This window comes from Fundulus heteroclitus, chromosome 12, assembly GCF_011125445.2.
Source record: "Fundulus heteroclitus isolate FHET01 chromosome 12, MU-UCD_Fhet_4.1, whole genome shotgun sequence".
Classification (NCBI taxonomy): domain Eukaryota; kingdom Metazoa; phylum Chordata; class Actinopteri; order Cyprinodontiformes; family Fundulidae; genus Fundulus; species Fundulus heteroclitus.
Genome location: NC_046372.1, coordinates 38,092,177 through 38,114,215, shown reverse-complemented (window position 1 = coordinate 38,114,215; position 22,039 = coordinate 38,092,177). Strand labels below are relative to the sequence as shown.

General features: G+C 40.1%; 1 protein-coding gene across 1 annotated transcript in view; it reads right to left on the bottom strand.

Annotated features, from left to right (window-relative positions):
* Positions 1-22,039, bottom strand: part of dock5 (dedicator of cytokinesis 5) — a 75,864-nt gene that overhangs the window by 36,568 nt on the left and 17,257 nt on the right. The window contains exons 2-14 of the mRNA XM_036144568.1: positions 19,260-19,343; positions 19,055-19,095; positions 18,913-18,968; positions 18,546-18,642; positions 18,254-18,402; positions 16,814-16,949; positions 16,554-16,711; positions 13,091-13,172; positions 11,610-11,739; positions 10,307-10,379; positions 2,377-2,519; positions 2,085-2,210; positions 1,825-1,949 (exon numbers count right to left, since the gene is read on the bottom strand). Coding sequence (XP_036000461.1) covers positions 1,825-1,949; positions 2,085-2,210; positions 2,377-2,519; positions 10,307-10,379; positions 11,610-11,739; positions 13,091-13,172; positions 16,554-16,711; positions 16,814-16,949; positions 18,254-18,402; positions 18,546-18,642; positions 18,913-18,968; positions 19,055-19,095; positions 19,260-19,343 — 1,400 coding nt within the window. The remainder of the gene's footprint in view (positions 1-1,824; positions 1,950-2,084; positions 2,211-2,376; positions 2,520-10,306; positions 10,380-11,609; positions 11,740-13,090; positions 13,173-16,553; positions 16,712-16,813; positions 16,950-18,253; positions 18,403-18,545; positions 18,643-18,912; positions 18,969-19,054; positions 19,096-19,259; positions 19,344-22,039) is intronic.

Sequence of the window (22,039 nt, the reverse complement as noted above, 5' to 3'; positions counted from 1 at the left end):
AGGCCACTATGCGGCCAAACGCTGAATATCTCCCTAAAGTGATCCCATCAGGCTACAGATCTATGACTATTGAACTTTCTAGCTTATATCCACCTCCTTTTGCTCCTGAAGGGCAAAGAAGGCTGCATTTTCTGTGACCATCAGGGGAAGTACGAACCTATATTGACGGCACTCGTGGGTTTGCGATTGTGTGATCAGCTGTTTGTGTGTTTTGCCAGTCCAGCTTGGCTTTTTCCAAACAGGGGCTCTTTCATTGGGTTGTGAAAGCTATCGCTGTACAACAACACCTGGGGACTTCCTTCACCTCACGCTGCGAGAGTACATTCAACCAGGGGTATGGCGGCACCCTGGGATTCAGAGGAATCCCAGTGAGTGACATCTACACTACAGCCAGTCGGCCTTCACCGCACACGTTTGTGCAGTTTGATGGTTTGGATGTGACAGCCCCGTCTGTGGTTCGCTCTGTTCTTTCTGCTGGATGATAGGAATCACAGTAACTCGCCGCATTTGTCCCAGGCTTGATGGCTGCTCTGCCGAGCGTGTATACATTTCCCATACCTTGTGTTGTACCAAGTGAATCGACTGAAAGCGAACATTGTGTTATGCATGTAAGCACTGTTCCCTAAACGAGAGGAACGAGGTACACCACCTTCTCCTGCCCTGCTGTTCAGCCTGGCTCGGTGAGGAGCGCCCATCAAACTGAATCATGACTGTGATGATACGTGTATTTAAGTGCAGGCCGGTGCCATCCACTTGCAATCCCACGTTATTTGCATAAATTAGAGGAGTCTTCAGTTTGGCCAAACGGGGACGTGAAATCCCATATTTTGTGTGCTGTACCTCGTTCTTCTCCTTGAGCGAACAGCAGATATATGCATAACACAACATTTCTTTTTTTACAAATAAAAAAATCTGAGAAGTGTGGTATTTGTATCTAGACCTCCTGAGTTATTACAAGGTACAATCATCTTTTGCTGAAATCATTGCAAATTAAAAAACAGAAGCTTTTGCTCATTCTAATTTGCTAAATACTTCAGAAATCTGTCAGACTGAATGGAACCCCCTTTTTCAAGTTATGCCATTTATGCTCAATTAAATTTATGCTTGGACCTCGCTTAGGCCTTTCTAACACATGAACATGCTGAATCTCTAGTTCCTGTATTTTACTCCCTCTAACAGGATTGTCCCCACAATTATCCAGTATTTAGCGCCACTTTCCCCATCTTTGCTGAAGAAAGCATCACCGGAGCATGTTGTGTCCACCACAGTTTCACCACAAAGATAGTGCTTTCAGGATGATATGCAGTGATAGTTTTTCTGCAACAAATATCAAGTTGCATACCTGGTTGCACATCATTTTGGCCTGTACACATAGTTTCTACATCAGGTACTCTCCAATACAAATGCACAGCCCATTTTTTTTTTGAGTAAAGTTTTAGAAAACCATATATATTTTCTTTTGAAAATTATACACCAATTTAGGTTGGTCTATAAGAAAAAATATCAAATAAAATAGTTTCTGGCTATAAGCTGAAGAAATGTGACAAGGATAACTGGAATTTAAGTATTTTTGCAAGGCATCATAAAATGTCACTGTTGCTAAAGTTCATTCTGCTAGCTTAGAATCACAGAATGGACTCAGTTTTTTTAACCACTTCTGTGTTTCTGCTTTGACTTTGTTAAATAATACATTAATCCAGTCAAAGTGATGGAGGATTTGTTACTTCTTAACCATGCCGCTGAGATAATACTTCCTCTTTGATTACAAAATGCTTCATTACAAATAAAAGCTGAGGAGTACTTGTGTCGACGCAGCTGTTTTACCTCCATCGGATTGCCTTCATCATCATGCACGCTCAGGATAACCTCTACGTTTTTCGGGGTCTTCTTTTTACCTCGGTCAAACTCTCCCTGAAGCAAGGTTACGTAAATATCATTCCTAACATTTCCTGGAAAAAAGCACAAGAGATCATTAGGTGGACGGGCCGAGCATTCACAGCACGCGGAGACCTCTGTGCCAGATTTAAATGAACACGATCAGAGCGAACATAGAGCAAAGCCAAGCAACAAAGGCTTTAATCCACCTGGGAGGATGATTTCTGGGAAGCCCATTTTCCTGACAATCGCCGTGCCGCGGTCTACAAAGTGGGGGAAGTCCTTTCTGACTTGAGCAAGGTCTCCCGGGAGGAGCTTCAGGGTCACAAACAGCCCTGGCAGCAGACATGTAAAGAAATTCAATGAGGCAGACACTAAAAGGGAGCGTTTTGCACATCCCTCACACACATTTCAACTTTACTCCAAAACAAAACAGTTCATTTAGAGTGACCCTCAAAAAATCACAAGGGAGAGCGCTTGTCTGAGAGCGCTCCGCCTCACCCTGGCCTTTATGATTGACCTCCCGCGTGGCAATGACTTTGTTAAAGACAGCCGTGAGCGGCTCATTCTCTCCTATGACTCGGGAAGGGATGAGTGGAGACATGATGAGCTGCCTCTGGCGGATGTAGGTTTCCATGGCTATCCTGGGGGAGACATTTTGGAATAAGAAAGAAAAAAATGAGCTGCCACCATCTCCGACAGGTGACAAAGACATGGACAGCAGAGCTGCACAGACAACTAGATGATCTCTTTTTTACTGACAAGGTCAACCATTATCCTTCCAGACATGGCATTTACCTCAACTGAATACAAGAGAGAAATACTAAAAAAAAAAAAAAAACATTGCTGAGCTGCGAAATGTAGTTATGAATGCAATTAATCTAATTCTAATTAAATTGCCTTCATGATTACCACAAATGTTGTAATCTGCAAAATCTGAACACAAACATTTGAAGGTGATCCATTGCCAAACCAGCTAATCTTACGTCCATTTGGATTTACCTGTTTGTATAATTAGCTAAGGACTAAAGTGTCATTCTGGGTGAGAAGCCTAAAGGGTTATGGGTGAGGTTTGGTTAGAGTTGACAAGCAGCTAATATTTTATTTGTCCAGACAAATCTTTTGATTGTTTATTTTGAACATCATTGGAAAATAAAAAGTAAAAAGAACAAATACAAACATGTATAGTCAATTGAAATGACATAACATTCACACCATAATGGCTTAATATTGCATAAATCTAGACTCCTGTGAAGCTGAAGCTAACGGCTAATCCAAGCAGGACCGAGTCCAACACAGACTTTCTAAATAATCTCCAGTGGTATAAACGTCAAAATGGTTTACGCTGTGGTGCAGCAGGTAGTGCGACCCACGTACGGACGCCTTAGTACTCGACGCGGTCGACCCGGGTTTGACTCCGACCCACGGTCCTTTGCTGCATGTCTCTCCCCCTCTTCCACCCCCCTTCCTGTCAGCCTACTGTGTTAAAAAGTGAGCCACTAGAGTCGCGAAAAATCAAGGGAAAAAAAATGGTTTACTCTAATGCTATTTTATGAACCTTTAGACTGTTGTCACATATGTCAACACACAGAGCAGATTTCTTAGGTTTCCACTGCTAAATTTTCGCCTGAAAATTTTAAACTTTTATGTCACAGAGGGCATAATATATCCAACTTTTTTTCACAGCTTTTGACTCCTCTCCATAATTTGGGTGGGTCATGAAAGACATGCAGGACCCATCCATCAATTCTGAGGAAAAGACGGCTGCATTTAAATGAGCCTTCCAATTCGGACACCCTTCGTCGCATTGCTGTGACGTAATCGGCCTTCAAAACATAGCTCACCACCGTCAGTGAGCGAATGTGTGCGGGAACAAGCCATTTACCATTCAAAATGAGACTGCAGCCACTACAAAAGGGTTAGTAAAAACGCTAAGTTATTAATTATGACTGCTGTTCATCTAAATGTACTTGACAAAATTCACCAGATGTAAACTGTGTTCATTAAAAATGCCGTGATTTCCCCTAATCTGTATTCAAATGCAAAATCTGAGCACAAAGACCTGAGTTTAATCCCAAATCATATCAAATAATCCTAGTTATCAACTTGGATTTGTCCATTTGTCTAATTAGCAGTGTAACCATTGCCATTTTGAATGAGAAGCTTAAGTGTAAATCATGTAATGCTGAATATTTGGCTAGCACCAGTTATTCAAATTAACAGTTTCATGAACTATGAAATGAAGAGGCCACACACTTGCTCATCGTCATCACTGCCCGTGACGAAGATCAAAGATTCATCCGATGATATATTCATTGCTCGCTTTAACATGGTTCACTGGACGATGTGTCAGTTGTTTCAGTGTATCGAGTCTTTCATACATTTCAGTTTGCATGTAAAACAAATTAATGAAATTCACCCAATTTTAAACTATGCTGACTTTGTTCCTGATTATGACCCAGCCAAACAGAAAAAAGCAGTTTTCATACACGGGGGAAAAAGGCAAAAGCACTGTAGCGAATTAGTGTAATGAACACAGGAAAGCAAAAATGTGTAAGCCAAGGCTTTACGTGCTAAGAGGTTTTTGTGTACTGCAAGAGCTGTCAGACTCAAGTTAGATATAATCCAGTGATATTACAGATCTTTCCTTATTGCTGCACAAACTTCCATAACAATTCATTTTTTTGCATTGTGTGCATAAATATTCAGGAGTTGAGTATTTTAACCTCTTCATTATGTCTAAGCTAATTTTACAGGCTACACTGAATCCAACACTTGCTGTACTTAACTGTCGTAAGGTGACGTGTATTAGTGTAATGAAGAATGTGCAGCCTAGAATAAGCAATCTTTTATATAAAGGTGCGTACCATTTTTGTACAATATCTTTCTGTAAAAATAAATGGGCCAAAAAAATTTGATTTAGCAAACACAGCAAGCTGAAAAAGCATACAAAAATGTCTGGAGAAGAAACACGACTGCAAAAGAGTTTAGAAGAATTGAACATGAAGCTAGAACAAGAAACACAACTTCTAAAATAGGCAAAGAGATACCACATCTGAAAATAATTTTTCTTCAAAGGTTTTCTGGGCATACCAAACTAGTTTCGACGGACCAGACGGATGGGATGGTGGTTGAGTCACAAATGAACAAAGGGCACCACTAAAGGCCAAAACACACCGGACGCGACCGACTGCTCACGCTCCTATACTATTTCTTCAAAACACACCGGCTTGGAGTACAAGTTCCCTCTATGGACCACCGGACTTGCAATATCAATCAGCCAAAGCTGCTGCCGCAAATTCCAACAGCATAAACAAGAGCTGATATGGCAGTAATCACAAAGCTATAGGTGTGGCCCGAACAAGCTCAAAGAAGATTGGAGTTTTGCTTTTTTCAGTACTTTTATACTATGGGTGAGTACGCAGATTCTTTAAACGCTTTATCATTTGTGTTGCATGTTGAATATTTGACCTTTTTTCCCCAAAGCAGATGTGTATTACTTTGCCACTGTGTCTGACTTCCTGTCTGACTAATGACTTTCCCATCAATTTGATGCGTAGGCCTGAAAAAAACAGCCCACTGGTCCATCTTGACAGTCGAAGTAGCTGTTGGGGGGGGGGGGGATCTCCACCGCTCTGTGCAGACCCATTCCCTTCAACATATCCTCGTCACTACGGACATTGTCCAACCCAATATTATGTCAGATCGAATGCCAAATGGGATCCGTTGTGTTTTAGCCTTAACAATTAGAATGCCGGGAGGTGGACGATGAGCTAGTTGGGCAAATTTAGGTTAATGATCAATTGTTGAACATCCTGCCTGTTTCCAAAAAAACATACTTTCTTTAGGTAGTACTACAGAAAAAAGGTAGACAGCAATCTGTAAGGCCACATTTTTTAAAGAAAGACAATCTACTATCACTTTACAAAGACTTCCTACATCTGCTAGATATAGAGAGAGAGCTCAGAGGCAGAGAGAGCTGACACAGAGAGATGGATGAGAGAGATAGAGAGAGAGAGAGAGAGAGAGAAGAGAGAAGAGAGAGAGAGAGAGAGAGAGAGAGAAGAGAGATAGAGAGAGAGAGAGAGAGAGAGAGAGAGAGAGAGAGAGAGAGAGAGAGAGAGAGAGAGAGACACACAGAGAGAGAGAGAGAGGAGAGAGAGAGAGAGAGAGAGACACAGAGAGAGAGAGAGAGAGAGACAGAGAGAGAGAGACACAGAGACAGAGAGAAGATAGACAGAGAGAGAGTAGAGAGAGAGACAGATACAGAGAGATAGAGAGATAGAGAGAGATATAGAGAGAGAGATGATATAGATATAGAGAGAGAGAGATATACATATATATATACATATACATATATATATATATATATATATATATATATATATATATATATATATATATATATATATATATATATATATATTTATTAGGGCTGGGCAAGTTAACGCGTTAATTTCGCGTTAATTCATTAGACTATTAACGGCGATATTTATTTTATCGCGCATTAACGCATGTTGCTCACATGCTTTCAGTCAGTGTCAGTCAGCAGGCGCGCTGACTGCAGCAGCACTCTCCCGCTCCCCCTCCCCTCTCGTACATGGCTCAGCGGCGCCAGCCAATCAGCACGCAGGCTCAGCCTGGCCCGCCCACTCAGCTCTCACACAAACTTAGCAAAGAAACAGCTGAGAGAGACCTCAGCAGCGAAAAAACATGAACAGAGGAAGTAGCACCGTTTGGCTTTATTTTAATACCGTAAATGAAATCAAGCTGTATGTTTTGTAAAAAGCCGGTTCATTTCAGTGGAAACACAACAAATTTATCTAAGCACGTGAAAAAACATGAAAACGTCGAGCCCCAGAAACGGAGAGAGGAGACGAAACTTCTCTCACTGCCCCGACAGACCCACAGACGTCTCTGACTGAGGCGTTTCAGTCCTCCAGGGAACATCCAGGTAGATCAGTGGATGGATGGATGGATGGATGGATGTTACTGGAGCCCACACATAACATGTAATTAAGACCTTGAAAGAACCCAGTACATATATTAAAAAGTGTTATTTAAGATAAGATAACATTAGCTAATCCTTTTTTTATCCCACGACGGGGAAATTTATAGGATTAAAGCAACAGGCAGGTGCACACAACACAGACAAAATTACATAAGGATTGAAATATATAAGAGGTGGATTAGCGAAAAAACACTGAACATAACATTATTATTATTATTATTATTTAATTGTAATAATAAAATAAAAACCACAAAACCCAAAAGGTCAACAGTTTCATGATACATCAAGCTTAGGGACTGGCTAATATACAGCAGGTCAAAAAAGGCCATATTTTGGCTGCAGTGCTTGCTGTTCTCTTATGAAGAAAAGATCAACTAGTGCACTAAATTCAATAGATGGGTTGAAAATATCCAGTATAAAATAAGTGCTACAAATGTTACAACACTTTTGTTCATATGGCAGCAGAACATTAAAATAAAAGTGCTCTTTACACTACTTTTGAATTCATTATTGGAGTTTGTAAATACAATGCGATTAATCGCGATTAATCAGGGCGATTAATCGCGATTAAATATTTTAATCGTTGCCCAGCCCTAATATATATATATATATATATATATATATATATATATATATATATATATATATATATATATATAAATAAATTGGCTTACTCGGGCTGAAAGCCTGATCACAGTTATTGAAAACGAAGAGTGGCTAAATTGGATATTTAACATTTTAGAAACATCTAAAGTGTTCATTGCTTAACACTTGGGTGGTAATTTGTTAGATTTTTCTCTAATTACATAAGATAGAATTTTCTGTATTTAGTTGTAAGAAATGATGCATCATGAAAGTTTTCTGATAATTCTACACTTACATAGGATCCCCCTGAATGTTAAGTTACATTTCCCTTGCTAAACATTAAGTCTTTAAGTGTAATAACACATAGCACTGAAATAATACTTCCCTAATGACTGCACTCACTGGATATAATTACCAGTGAGTACCACTATAAATGGATTCTAACAAACGTTAGAATCCATTTATAGTGCCTTGTAAAGGTATTCATGTAGAGTACACTGAATTTATTTACATTTTATCACCTTAGAACCACAAACTCCTAATGTATTGTGATTTTATGTTATAGACCAACGTAAAGTAGTGCATAATCGTGACCTGGATAGAATACAACAGCAAAGGTTTTGTTAGCAAATAAAAGTCTGTACTCCCCAAGGGTCAGTACTTCATAGAACCTCCTTTCTTTACAGCTGCAAGTCCTTTGGGGTATATCGCTACCAAATTTGTTAATCTAAAAACTGAAAAGTTTGCCCATTGGTCTTTGTCAGATTGTCACAATGAATGGAGAGCTTTCAAAGATTCATAACTGTGTCTTGGCCTGAACTTGACCCATAAATATGCTTTGATGCAAAACCAATCCACTGTAGCTCTGCATAGATGTCTAGGGTTGTTGTTGCATCCCGGACTCTGGTCAGCTTTCTTCAAAGCACCCCTACAGCACGATGCTGTCACCACTATGTGCTACACAGGGTATGTTGTTTTCACAACACTTTTGTCGTGGGCTTCTTGTGCATGCAAAAGTTACATGTCTCTTCTTAGGGGAGTTCCTTCTTCCACAAGTATATCTCTGCGGTAAACTCTTGTAGCAAACTTTAAATAGCGCTTGTCATAGATTTTATTAAATAACAACTCCCTTCTTGCCGCACTTCTATGAAGGCCAGACTGGTGGAGTGCACACGTAAAATATGATATAAAATGTCTATCCCATCTGTCCTCTGGATCTCTTTAGCTCCTCTGGAGCAACCAATCGGTGTCATGGCTGCTTCTCTGATTAATGCTCCTCTTGGACGGCCTGTAAGTTTAGGTTTTCAGTGGTTCTGTACTCACTAGATTTTCCCATGATTGATTGAACAGTGCTCTGTGAGACTTTCAAACCTTGGGATATCATTGTATTCCCTATCCTTGCCTAAACCTCATCAGAACTTTATCCCTGCCGTGTTCCTTGGTGTTCATGATGCTGTTTGATCACTGCCGTTCTCTAACAAACCTCTGGGGCCTTTGAGCAGGATTTATACTGAAAATAAATTCCATACATTTAGACTCTACTGAAATATTAGCTAAATGCTAAAAGCAGCTGATTACGCTGGTTTTTATTTAATGGTAGCAGAGCAGAGCATGCTAGTCTTCTGCTACACAATAATTGCACTACTTTGTGTTGAGCTACCACAAAAAATGGGAATCAAACGCTTTTGTTTGTTTAATGCTACAAATGTTAAAAAGTTCAAAGGCTATGAATAGTTTTTCAAGCCCCTGTAGACATGAAACACATTTTCTTTTACAGCTACTCTTCTGTTTGGCTGCACAGGTGATAATGAGGAAACATGAAAGCAGAGTTACCTCCATGTGGTCCGAGTCAGGAAGTGCGAGCGCGCACGTAACATAGAGAAGAGGCATAACACAAGATAGATCTCAACGCTGTGGTTTTTTTTTGTCACGCGTTTTCTCAGGAAACCGGGAGCACAAATGAACCTGCAGCAAAGCTCTGTTTTTGACTCCTCAGTAACAACAGCACTGGTTATGGCGATGTTTCCCCAACCACAGTGTTTCATACAGCCTTAAACAACTCAATTAGGTGGATATCAGCGCTTCTTGTTATCCTAATCTTTTGCTCTTTTAAAATTTCCTTTAGCCTGACCTTTTCTTACACGTTTTCTAACTATCCAATTTGCTGTTAGGAGAGCAAAATAAGTCGCTGGGTGTTAATGAAAGTGAAATTCATTTGTCACAGCAGGAGAAGATTAACAAAAGGATTCGGCGGCTTTAATTCGTCCTCTGTGAGAGACAGAACACAGATAAAATATACCTTATTTGCATACGTCCCTCCAAAGACCGCTTTGGTTCGGCGGCGGAAAGGATACGCACATGTAATATTTAAAACAATTACCCAAACATGTGAGAGATCCTGATTTATATTCTGCCCTGATAAAACATGTTTGTTTATCTGTAGGTTCTCAGGAGAGCGCGGGCCATTTATGAAGCAGCGAAGAGAAACAAACTGCGGTTTAAATACAGGCAAAATTTGGTTTACATAACAAGAATCAGCCAGGCTCTTCCATCTGAGATCTCTGTGAAAACACCACCCTGATCCCCCCTGCTGTGCAACAGCCATAAAAGCCGGGTCTAGAAGGCTGCCTTTGACGACGGCTAACACTCAGGAAGCTTTTTGTATGTCCTTCAAATGCAGAAAAGGAAAAGGGAAACAGCATGATTGGAAAAGAAAAAGATAAGAACCCAGCAAGGACTGAGCATAGCTCCAGTTCTCCTCCAACTTTTGTATACAAATTCATCTTACTGGGGTGGCATCACACAGATGAGGCATGACAACATGAGAGGACTCACTGCTGAAATGGAATGAAATGCTGTTTGTCTTCATCGTCTACTTTGCCATGGGCGATATCTGTTATGTCCATCACTGCAATGATAAATACATTGGAAGGATCACAGCAGGGTTTAGACACTTTCCTAGTAAAAACAATAGCAAAACTGTATTTTCCTACTTCTGAATAGCTCTAAAGTTACAGTTTTTCCGCGAAAACTCTGGGAACACTTCTCGGCACTTTTACAAGAGGAACGCTGCCATCATACTGTGCCAGCCACGTCTGCTGGCAGCCACGCTAGACGTGTGTAAAAAAGCTTTAAAACAAATGTATCTTTATTGCACCAGTAGAATCTCACACTGAAAAAAGTTAAAGAATGTCAAACTTCAATAAAACATTTCACAAGGGAAAAAACGTCCCGTGTAAAGAAAAAAACTATTTAACAAAAAAAAATTGTGTTACGACATACACAGTCCCTGTGAACTAAATGTACCTGAAGCATCATTAATAGATACTTGACTTTCCTAAGTTGGTCAGAGTGTCTAGAAACTTCATTTTCCATGACTTTCCATTAACCTGAGGTATAATATGTGACTGTGCTCCTACAAAAGGAGGAAAACAAGAGGATGCACCATTTATTTGAGGCAGATGTGTGTTGATCTTCGTAAGTAAGGTAATGGCCACAACTAGAAAATAACCTCACACATATTTACCAGAGCAATAAGGTTAAAAGGATGTATAATGGGAACTGTGAGAAACGTGGCAGGATAAGGAACTTCCCAAATGTCTTTGCAAAAACATTTAACTTGGGACTTTTTCCTCCTCATTCCACACAAACTCAAATTAAAGGTGTGATTTTTCAGTACTAGACTATGTTATTGCAAAAGGTGAATGCCGTTGAGTTACTTGGCACCGCAGCTATACAGACTGACGGGTTCTCGATCTCTTGAGCTGATAAATTCCACCAAGTTCCAGCTGGTTCCGTTGCAAGTGTGGGTGCATTTTTTTTTTGTTTTCCTGGCCAAGATTAACACAACTCTCGTTTTTATTCCATTTGCTTAAGAGCTAGAGGAAACCATTTCGCATTTAAGTCACTAACCATCTGGACAAAACCTAAAAAAAAACAACCTGTTTCCACCAAGTCTCTCTCCAAGAGAGAGCAGAAGCATTTTCTGGGTCAGGAAACAGGTGTTCTAGTTTTGTTCCTTCGTTCATTTCTACATCTCACCAGTCACTGCTGGGCAGAAGTATGACAACAAAAAAGGCTTTTTGTAACTGATAATTCTTAAAAAAAAAAGTTAGGGAAATGTTTAAAAGCTGCTCACCAGCCACACCGAACGGCCTCCTCAAGCCACACGTTTGCTTTTTGCCCTCTTTGAGCTCCATGCAGCCCACTCTGATGATCTGACATACCAGGAAGACACGCTGCCTCATCAGATCACTGCTGCTCAGGTCCTGGACACGCCAAAGACAAACAAAGATGATTTGCGATGACATGTGAGGTACATTAGATACAAAAGGCAGTGACCTTCTCCTATCATCGGCTATTTATTATGAGCAATCACATGGTCAGAGATACCGACCGGTAAAGGTTACAGGACAAAACCTATGGTAAATGTTAAAAAACAAAATAGCGTTAAAAGTATCCTTGTGTTTCTTGACCTGTGCACTTTATATAGGTGCTTCTCAATAAATTGGAATGTCATTGAAAACATGTTTTTTTTCAGAAATCTATTCAAAAAAATGAAACATATCAGATGTATTACACAGAGTGATTAAGCCAAGCATTTATTTCAGTTTATTTAGACGATTATGGCTTGCAGCTAATGAACACCAAAAATCCTAATGGTTAGATAATTATATTAAAGAAGACCAATAAAAACTGGATTTTAACTAAATAAATGAGAGTAGAGTATTTTATCCCTTTAGAAGTGAAATGTCCATGAACTGGCAGCAAGTCACTGGTGAATAAAAAGGAACTTCTTAGAAAAAAAGAACTTGCCAACACACAGCCACTGACATCCTGCTCAAGGACAAACCAAAAGGTACCACTGCCTGCTTTGAAAACCATAGTTTCACGGTTCTTGATTGTCCACCAAACTTACTTGACCTAAACCTCACAGAGAATTGATGTTTTATTGTAAAGAGGACGATAAGAGACAGCAGACCCAGCAAGGGAAATGACCTGAAGGCTGCTATCAAAGCAGCCATGACAACCACAGGCTGATCGCCTCAATGCCACGCCACAGTGATGCACTAATTCATGCAAAAGTTGCCCCCACCGAGCATTGAGTGGATATCCTGTATGCCACATGTACATACAGTAGGCAGGCATTTCATTAATGTTATTGTTATGCAACTTTGTAATGATCTCAAAAACATTTTAGGCCTTCATTAGCTGTAAGCTATAATCATTAACAAACAGAAATAAATCCTGAAAACATATCACTGTGTGTCTTTAACAGTTTCACCTTTTAAAACTGAATTGGACAATAAATTAAATGCTATATTGCCTTCATTACTAGGATGTGACCGTGCTTCCAAACGCTGCTTTCTGATAACTGCATCACTTGTTTTCACTGAACTGCTGACTTCCTGTTAATGGAATTATTAAATACAGCAGCAGTTCAATTCGTCGACCCGACCAATGATCCACCGTAAGAAGTAAGTAATGCACAGAGACGTCCATTAAATCAGGAGCCATCCAGAAACAAATCATCTTTCTCTCACAGATTTCAGGTGCTGTTCAGATGTTTTGAAACTTAAAAACCCAGGGAATACAGTCAGCATATTGAGACTCAGTTACCGTGAATAAGGCTGGCAGGTTGTTGAGTTTTTCAATTTCCTTAGGCATTCCCATACTGTCCCAGCGCACCAGGAAGTTCTCGCTGCATGAATTTAAAGAGGAATCACAGTTAGACATCACATTATCTGAGCCATCGCAAGAAATAGAAAAATGCGGGCAGCCCATGCAGCAATTCTTCATAATTGCAGCTGATTCGAAAAAATGTGTCACATAAATCTTAAACTACTTGGACTGTTTGATTAGTAACCATGTCATCTCGCAGATCCCAGCAGAGCTTTCTGAAAATCTTGACTCTTAAAAATACATGACTTGAGCTTATTGTCTTAATTGCCCTCTAATGCTCCAGCTGACAAGCAATGTTCATACTCCTGCTTTTATTTTTAATTTTACTATATTAAAATTCATAAAAATCCATGCTGTTTATAATCAGAGCTGTCACTTCCTGAGAACAGGCACGGCAGCAGCTTAGCAGCAAAACAAAGCCACCCTCTAAAACACACATAATATGCTCCTTGAGTTCTCAGTGACATATATGCGACGAACAGGGCCGGATTAAGGAGAACGTGGACCACTGAGCTAGATCCAGTCTTGGTGCCCCACACAGTCAATTTACGATAGATCCGTAGTTGGGTACAAACAGCTGAAACCAGATTTTTACATACACTGTCGGAAAAGAAAAGTTTTTTTTTTTTTTTTAATCAGATCAAATGTTTCCTGCTATATTACCCCAATTGTTTAGATTTGCCAAATGCCACAATGAGGATTTTTAAATTAATTTCTTCTGAATCAGATGTTACACTGAGATATTTAGAAAAACTCACAACAATACGATGGCTTTGTAAACTTCTGATAAGTTAATTCAGGCGCTTGTGGATGCATTTCAAGGCACACATCCAACACACATAGGAAAACCAACCGAATCAGCCAACATTTCATCAGAGGATTTGTGGACCTCCACAGGTCTGGCAGCTGCCATCTTGGTGGTTCCCACTGGAGTCACGTTCAAAAAGATCAGATTCAGGACCACATAGGACATTGAAAAGATCAGATTTGGACCAGATCTGAGCGACCCCCACTGGTTCGCAACCGTCTGACCTGGTCTCTTGACCCAAAAAAAAAAACAAAGAAAAAAAAACAAAACACATTTAGGCCACATTTGCCTGCAGTGGGAACGGGGCTTAAAGGAGCAATACGCAAAATTTCAATATTTTAGATAGAAAGAACTAAAAATAATGAGGTGAAGAACTACAGGTAATATTTCAGATGGATTATGGTATGACGTCACACCGCAGCTCTCTGTGTTGTTCTCCATTCCCTTGTTTACATACCCGGGCCGGACCGTGCGCGTACATGCGGGCGTGTGTGTGTGTACGTGCATGTGAACAGCTGCCACTCAGGGTTTAGCCCCTCCTTGCCCTAAAAGGCCACCGTACGAGCAGTGCAGCGTTGGAGCAACATGGCGGAGAGCACCCAGATGAAATGTTCTCTTGCTCAATGCATCAGAAAGTTAAGAGTTACTTACTTCTTCACTAAAAATGTTCCTCTGAAAGGTGAGGCTGTTTTGCTGTGTCTTTATCCTTTACAAATATGTGCATAGGAGGTGATGCTTGAGAAGGGAAAGGAGGGGCTGGGTGTTGTTTTGGTCTACAGATAATGCTCAAGCACCACCTAGTGGTAAAATATTGCTTATTGCTCCTTTAAATCAATGTGTTGGACTTAGCATTACAAAAGTCTGATCACCGACTTTGGCTGAAGTTATTCAGTTGTTACATTCTTAAGTTCAGCAGACAGAAATAACTTTGGTGACCTTACCTGATCTAAAGAGGAAAGGTTTAGTTGGATTTAATGTCAGAGAGGGAAAGTAAGGCTTTGAGCTTGTTGAAACTTCAACTTAAAACTTTTGTTTTTTGTACTCACAAAAGGATTTTATTAAAAAAAAATAACAATAATAATAAATCTCTGCACTTTTTTAATGCTAAACACTGCTTCATTTCAGAAAATGTCTTCATTCACAGAAAAAAATAAGCGACCCAAAATGTTGAGCTAACTTTTGCAGGTCTGTATGCTGCCACTGTAGCACATCAAAAATAAAGGATGTGCGTATGATTAAAGCTTCCTGTTGTTACATCCAACATGTTTGAGGTGAAGAGTTGGGTTTTGTGCTCATGATGTCATTGTTTCAAGATCATTTTATGTTGTAGATCTGCAAGAAAAAATCCAAAAATTAAAAGCCTCATGAGCTATTTTTCTATCCAATTGTCATGAGGAAAACTTTTAATTTGTCTATTTGACTATTTACTGGTGAAAACGGAACAGTCTGGCAGTACTGTTCATTTAGACAACAATGCCAAATGTTTTGTCTTACAACGGCACAGTTTGTCAAACGTTCTGGTTTCTGTTGTCGTATAAACACAAAAAGACGTAACTTTATCTCTAGCTCAAGCGCAGTATGACAGAGATCAGTAGAAATTAATGTACAGGCACAACATTATGGCTGCCTGGAATTTTAAAAACCCCAGAAGAAGAAAAGACATGCTGGATAGCAAAGTACTGTCTTCTATCCTAGTTGCTGATTCTTCTAAACGTAACCACGGCTGGGCATGGATATCATTAAAATTTACCTTAAGCAACAGTTGAACCTTATCGTCCATTCTACAGGAAAACTATATTCTTTCTCATATAGAGAAACTGCCCTCAAGTCTCACGCAATGACTGAGACACGCATGTTCCTGACTTCACACGCCACACCTGACGCTGACAACAAAGCCCGTACTGAATGGGCTGAGTGATCCGTTCAGCCCCGTCGTCTCCTGAGCTGTTTCAGCCTTTTACACAGCTTGGTGGGCGTCTGTAGCTCCCGCTGCTAATGACGTCAGCAGAGAAGCAGAAGAGCCACACTGTGACCTCTAAGGCCTGGCCTACTTACACCTTTGGTAGCATTTACATCATGAAAGCAAACAGGAGGCAGGGTTGATCCAAACATAATATGCATCTTAAAGAGAAAGTTCCCCCCCTCTGAGCTGAACCTATTTTACTACGCAAATCTGCTAAATCAATTATATATCAAATTGAGGCCCAAAAAGTAGACCCCGTAGTGTTTCTTTTTTTACTTTTGCTTTTTCTCAAGAGTCCGTGTTGTAATTTCAGGAAGACCATTTCAAGCCCCTAAACAATACATTTCCTTAGATTATTCCACCCTACGCATATTTATTTTATGCACTGCTGAACTTGCTACATCAAGTACAGAGCTGGATGACAGTAATGAACATCCTTTACAGGTTTTTATTATTCATAGCTGAAAGAATTTCTGAATTTATCATGATGTAACTTTTGCGGAGAAGTGACAGAGCAGGAGAAGTAGTATTATTGTGTGGCTTTAAAAATACAAAAGACCATTTTACACTGGATTAACACCCAATAACAGGTAAATTATCGACTCTGAGCAATACTCGTGCTCACGAACCTGATAAATTCTGACTGGTCGGGATCGTAGAGCGACATCAGCAGCTCAGCATCTTCCCCGATGTTGCACACAAAGTTTTTCAGGTTCATGAGAAGGCTGTAGGTATGCACCGAGCCGAACAGGGTCTGCCGCCTCATTTCCATGTTTTGCTGTCTCGTCTGCATGGAAACGAGTCAGTGATCGAGAGTGAAACCTTAACTGAAGCTGCCAGCAGCAACTGAATAAAGTGACTGTGACTCAAAAAGAGACGGGAGGCATGCCTTCTCTTCCCGTATTCTGTCGTCCACGCTGCGGGATGCCGTCTCGTGGGCCTGAAACAGGCTGAGGGTGCTGGTCCGGCCCGGATCCAGCATGTTTCCCGCTTCATCTCGAACCACCAGGTCCAACCCCAGAATCCTGTTCAGCACAGAGGATCCATCAGCATTAGTGGAGTTCAATGAGAGTTGTGACTTCAGCGTATACAGTATTGAAAGCCTTTACTGACACCCCTGGTACAAATGGGTAAAAAGTCTTAGAATAAATACAGCTTTTATTGCAATGGATTTAGCTCTGGGCCCTGAGCTAGTCTTTGCAGGATGGTTGGCTTTGTGTGCGGTGTCTGTTTGTAGATTTTCCAATATGTTTTAAAAGACCCAGGGGCAACTACATTTAAACTTTGATTGGGCTATTAAAACGCATAATTATAGGCTTTGATCCGAGTTATTCCATTGTTGCTCTGGCTGAGCAACCCGGATCAGCTTCTATGCTGAAGAAATGCAGCATGATGCTGCCACCACTACGTGGATGGTGTTTTTTTTTTAGGTTGATGTGTAGCTCTAGTTTTCCACCACACAAAGTATTTTGCTTTTGTGATCTGATTAGAGAGAATCTTCTTCCACAATTGCTTTGTCCCCTGCATGGTTTGAGGCAAGCTGATAACAGCACTACTTCTTATGACGTTCTCTCAGTAATAGCTTTCTTGGAACCATTACTCCATGGAGGGCTTGATTTGTGGTGTGCATAGCGAACAGTTGTCCTGTCAGTTTCTACCTGAGCAGTGGATCACTGCAGTTCCTCCTGAGTCCTGCTTTTTTTTTTTTTTTTAAGTTTCTCCCTGACCTGTCTCCTGTGTTCCTTTATCCTCATGGTGCCCCTGATGTTCCCTTTTAAAAACTCTGTAGCTTAGTACAGCCATAATTAGGCTGAGATTAAATCACTGGTGGCTAGACTGTGTTTACTAATTAGATGATCTCTGAAATCAGTTGCAGAATTTTATTTAGGGGCAGCAGAGTAAAGGCGTGTGAATAGAAAAGCATTTCATACTTTTTAGTTTCTTATTTGGATAAAGAATTGGGAAAACTGTGTATCCTTTTTCCTTTTACTTTATGAGCTACTACTAAATCATACACTACTTTTTGTTGGTCTATAAAAAACATATATATACCATTTCAATACACTGAAGGCTGTTTCTTAGGATGTCAAAAAAGTAGAAAGTATCAACACTTGCAAGAAACTGCAAATGAACTCAAATTAAAGACTAGATTTTTCAAATATCTTCAGTGTGAGATTATGGTAATGCATTAAAGGATTTGTTTATTTTAACAGCTTTTTACCCAACTTTAACTGAGTGCCAAAAAAAATGTGCCCAGCACTGAATAACTTTGCCATTCTTCCAGGAGGAGTCGTTTCTTTTCAGCCCATTGAAAGAGCAGCAGCCGTACCGGTTTCCATAATCAATCTTTGCTGTGACTTTCTTCCTGAGCTCCACAAGGTCATCCTTGGGCAGCGTTCCTGATACTATCTGAGATCGATATTCCATGAGGCTGTAGGCCATCTGCTGCACACCCCTGAACAGGGTTGTCTTGTTTGCCTGTCAGAAAAACATGTATACACTTTGTTGTAAATAAGATGTTCTTCAGAGGAAAGAACAGCAGTAACACTTTTCTCCACAAAAAAAAGGAAATCTTAAAAGTGAGAGAACTGTGTACTAGTAACAGAGAGATCCACACGTACCACATAGAGTTTTTGCCATATCTGCACCCATTCCCTGAGGGTAGCCCCTATCTCCTGCACCAAGGGTAAATCTGCTGGAATAATCATTTCCTGTTGGCTTTAAGCCACAAGAAAAAAAAAATGTAGTAAGATATTAGGAGAGTAGCTCATTGCTAACAGATCATGCCTTATAATCGTGACTGACTCGTGCATTTTTTTACATTGTAAACAGTTGGACAGCACAGCCAAGAGAAGCATTACTGAATTCTTACTTATGATAATTACAAGTGTAGTGCTCGTGCTAGTGGCAGACAAAAAGACAACAAGGCAAACTAAAGGCAAAGTAGATTATCATCAAAATGGAGTGCTTGCTGATTTGTGATCTCACCCTATTCCCTCGACGGTGGCCTCTTTTAAGTGGATGTAGGAAGCCGGGAAAATGCCCTGAGGAAACAATCAGGAAGTATCAGTATATACATCCACATCACAGTCTTGGTTATAGCCCAATATAGCTCTAGTGATGGCCGTACCTTCTGTGTTTTCTTTCTAAGAGTGTAGCCCCTATACCAGCCTGGAGATTGAAATTGACGAGGGGGACGAAAAGAAATCGGACAAGACAAGAATGAGGGCAACATGGAGTGGAGGCACAGCAGACTGCAGACAACTTTTTCCTAAGATCGTGTGTTTGCATGTTTCAGAGTAGTGAACTGGGATATGTTATGGCCTGCCACTCACCTTCCAACTTTTCAAGTATGTGCACCGTGTCCCCCACCTGCAGACGCAGCTCCTGCTCGCCTTTGGGATCATAATTGTAGATTGCTAAGGGATAAAGAATAACTGTTTTATTATTGTGAAAATTAAAAAAAAATAATAATTTTGCTCACAGATTATTTTTTTTCTGATGGCAGATTTTTTTTTCCTTCTCAAAAACTTTTGGATTAAAGAAAAATCCCCCCTCAATCAATTCCAGCACAGTGAAGCAAAAAAAGGTTGTGCCTGAGTGGTCCGCAGTTTCTCACCAGCAAATCAAGGCAATTCACCCTTGTTGTTGCACTACAGAGGATCTTAAGCTTTGATTTATTCCTCGTCTGGTTTTTGGAACAGCAAGCAAGCTTGAGTGACTCAGGCGTCTGAGGCCTTTTGACTATTTTCAATTGAAGCTTTTCATTGGGCAGAAATACAGCAGGGTGCTACACTGTGAAGCTGGGAATAGGCATAAGGCAGCAATGTGTGATAACTTTCAAAAAAAAGAAAAATCAGTTTCATGCTATTTTGACAAAAATTTTATCCATAACAAAAAAGTTGTTAATAACTACTGCTACTAAAACAATGTAACATGTTGAGTATTGCATTTATCATTAATTTAATTGTTATACAGAGACGCAAGCAAAAATATTAAAATAATTACAAAATACAGTGAGTACTTTGGTAAAAATGTTTGTCAGAGTAAAGTCTGTTTCATAAAAACTTAAACTAAAGACATTTTAGTTTAAGATATCATTATTGGCCCAGGATGGAGAGGGGAGTGTGTTAAGCTTGACAATCTCTACATGAGACTCTTATTTTGAAGTAAAAAAGGAAATAGCTCTTGAGTTGTTGTTTGCACCATTGAATAAAAGCTACTTTTGGTCTGGCTGAGTAAGCCACTGTGTAAGTAGCGCTTTCAAGTCTCCATGTGGCACCATTTTTGGTACTTGGTAGAAAAAAGATCAATCATTGAATAGACAAGATACCAATGTTCTGTAAGGAATATGAGAACATTGAGTCTGCTAACTGTTTGCCGCTAATGATGCTAAAGTTAGCATCTGACAAACTGATCCAAACAAATTGAATCATTTCATACTGAACAGAGATTTTTTAAGATCTTGAGATTCAAGAACTCTGTACAACTATTCTAACATTAAAAAGAGAAAAAAGCCTTTTAATGTATTTTTTTGCATTGTCACCCCCTTATGCTGCGTTCAGACCAAACATGATTTGAGCAATGGCAGCAGGTGTACAATGGCAGATGCTACTGAGAGAGCGTCTTGGCTTTATTTGCTGAACAAAGCAAAAGAACATCGCCACCGGGCGCCTCTGTGCCGTGTCTGGATTCAGCAGATAAACCGTGACAATAAGTTTGACCTCCATTGTCTTCACTTTGTGGGATTTCCCGGGTTCTTCTTCCTGGTAGTTTCCATCCCACAATAAAATACAAAAGTTCAGATTTCCCAACTCCTGTGTCTGCTGCTTCTGACGTGCATTGACGTTTGAAATCTCAAAACACGCTGCGCAAAATATGCCGTGCCAGGCGCATGAGACGTGCCTCAGAACCTCTCGACGCCCCATGACCGTGTGCCCACCTTGAGAGCCAGACGCCCCTGAAGCTCAAATGGCGTTCTATCTGAACGCAACATTACAATGAGAACATCTTAAAAAATAAAACAACAGGCTGGTCAAACCTAGCATACAATATTCTACTCTGATAACAGATTCTTTAAAACAGTTTTTAAATCTCTAAAGTCTAGAAATCTATTGGTGAATAAATGTATAAATTATTTAATTTTCCCAAAAAAACTGTTGCAATCTCATCTATTTTTGTGACCCTAATAATGTGCATCTTGTCTCCTAAGCAACTTGTATTGTTACATCACAACTAAATGGCAAATTTGTGGCTTTCAAATAAACATATTACTTATGTTAGAGAACATTCTTAGTGTTTTACCCTTTTGTCTTTTATACCAAAGTGATACTAGCTGGTTAATTAGACTATTTGCTCCAACAAAGCCAGCAGTGGCTGCTTAAGAGACTAGTCACTCATAGTTTTCCAGCTAATGTTTTACTGTGATGGTCAGTGGCTTTTGCCACAGGGAATACTCCCAAACAACAGAACTTCACGTTAATGTACTACATAATCTGTTTTTATTCAAAGCAGCTTGCCAAGCGGCTCAAAACTTGCCAACTGTAGTTTTAAAACTGAGAGTGGCCTTTCCTGAGAGACTCAGAGTGACCCTCCTTTAGTTTCAACATCATTCCTGCAAAGCGAGGGGTAAAGTGATGAAGCCTAATTTCAATCAGCTGAGCAGCAGTGTGCAGAAACAGGTGGGGAGGGGCGAAACAGTTTCACTCGACGATCCAGAAAAATCACTCCCAACTACTATGGTGCTTTCTTTTGGGTATTTCCTTTAAACAGTAGGAAGTGTTGCAGTTTTGCAGTAGCTTTGTTATCGATAACTGTCTTGTGCCTGCTGGTGATGCACAGCAACAGGTGGGGCCAGTACTGTGGCACTATACGTCGGGCATGGCTTCCTGTCACTTAGTCCATTTCTCTGGCCTCTCAATAACAGAATTTTAAACCGTAGGACAAAAAATCTTTAGCAGTTTTTAAACTATAAGTTTTTAAAACCTTGGTATGGCCTGATTCCGGTAAGCAGCCTATGAGCTGATAGTGTTTGATCATCCGTCTTCACACAGGCGTGGCCTTTGTTAAATCGTTCTACTGATTTCAAGATTTCACTTTTGCCAAACGACACGCC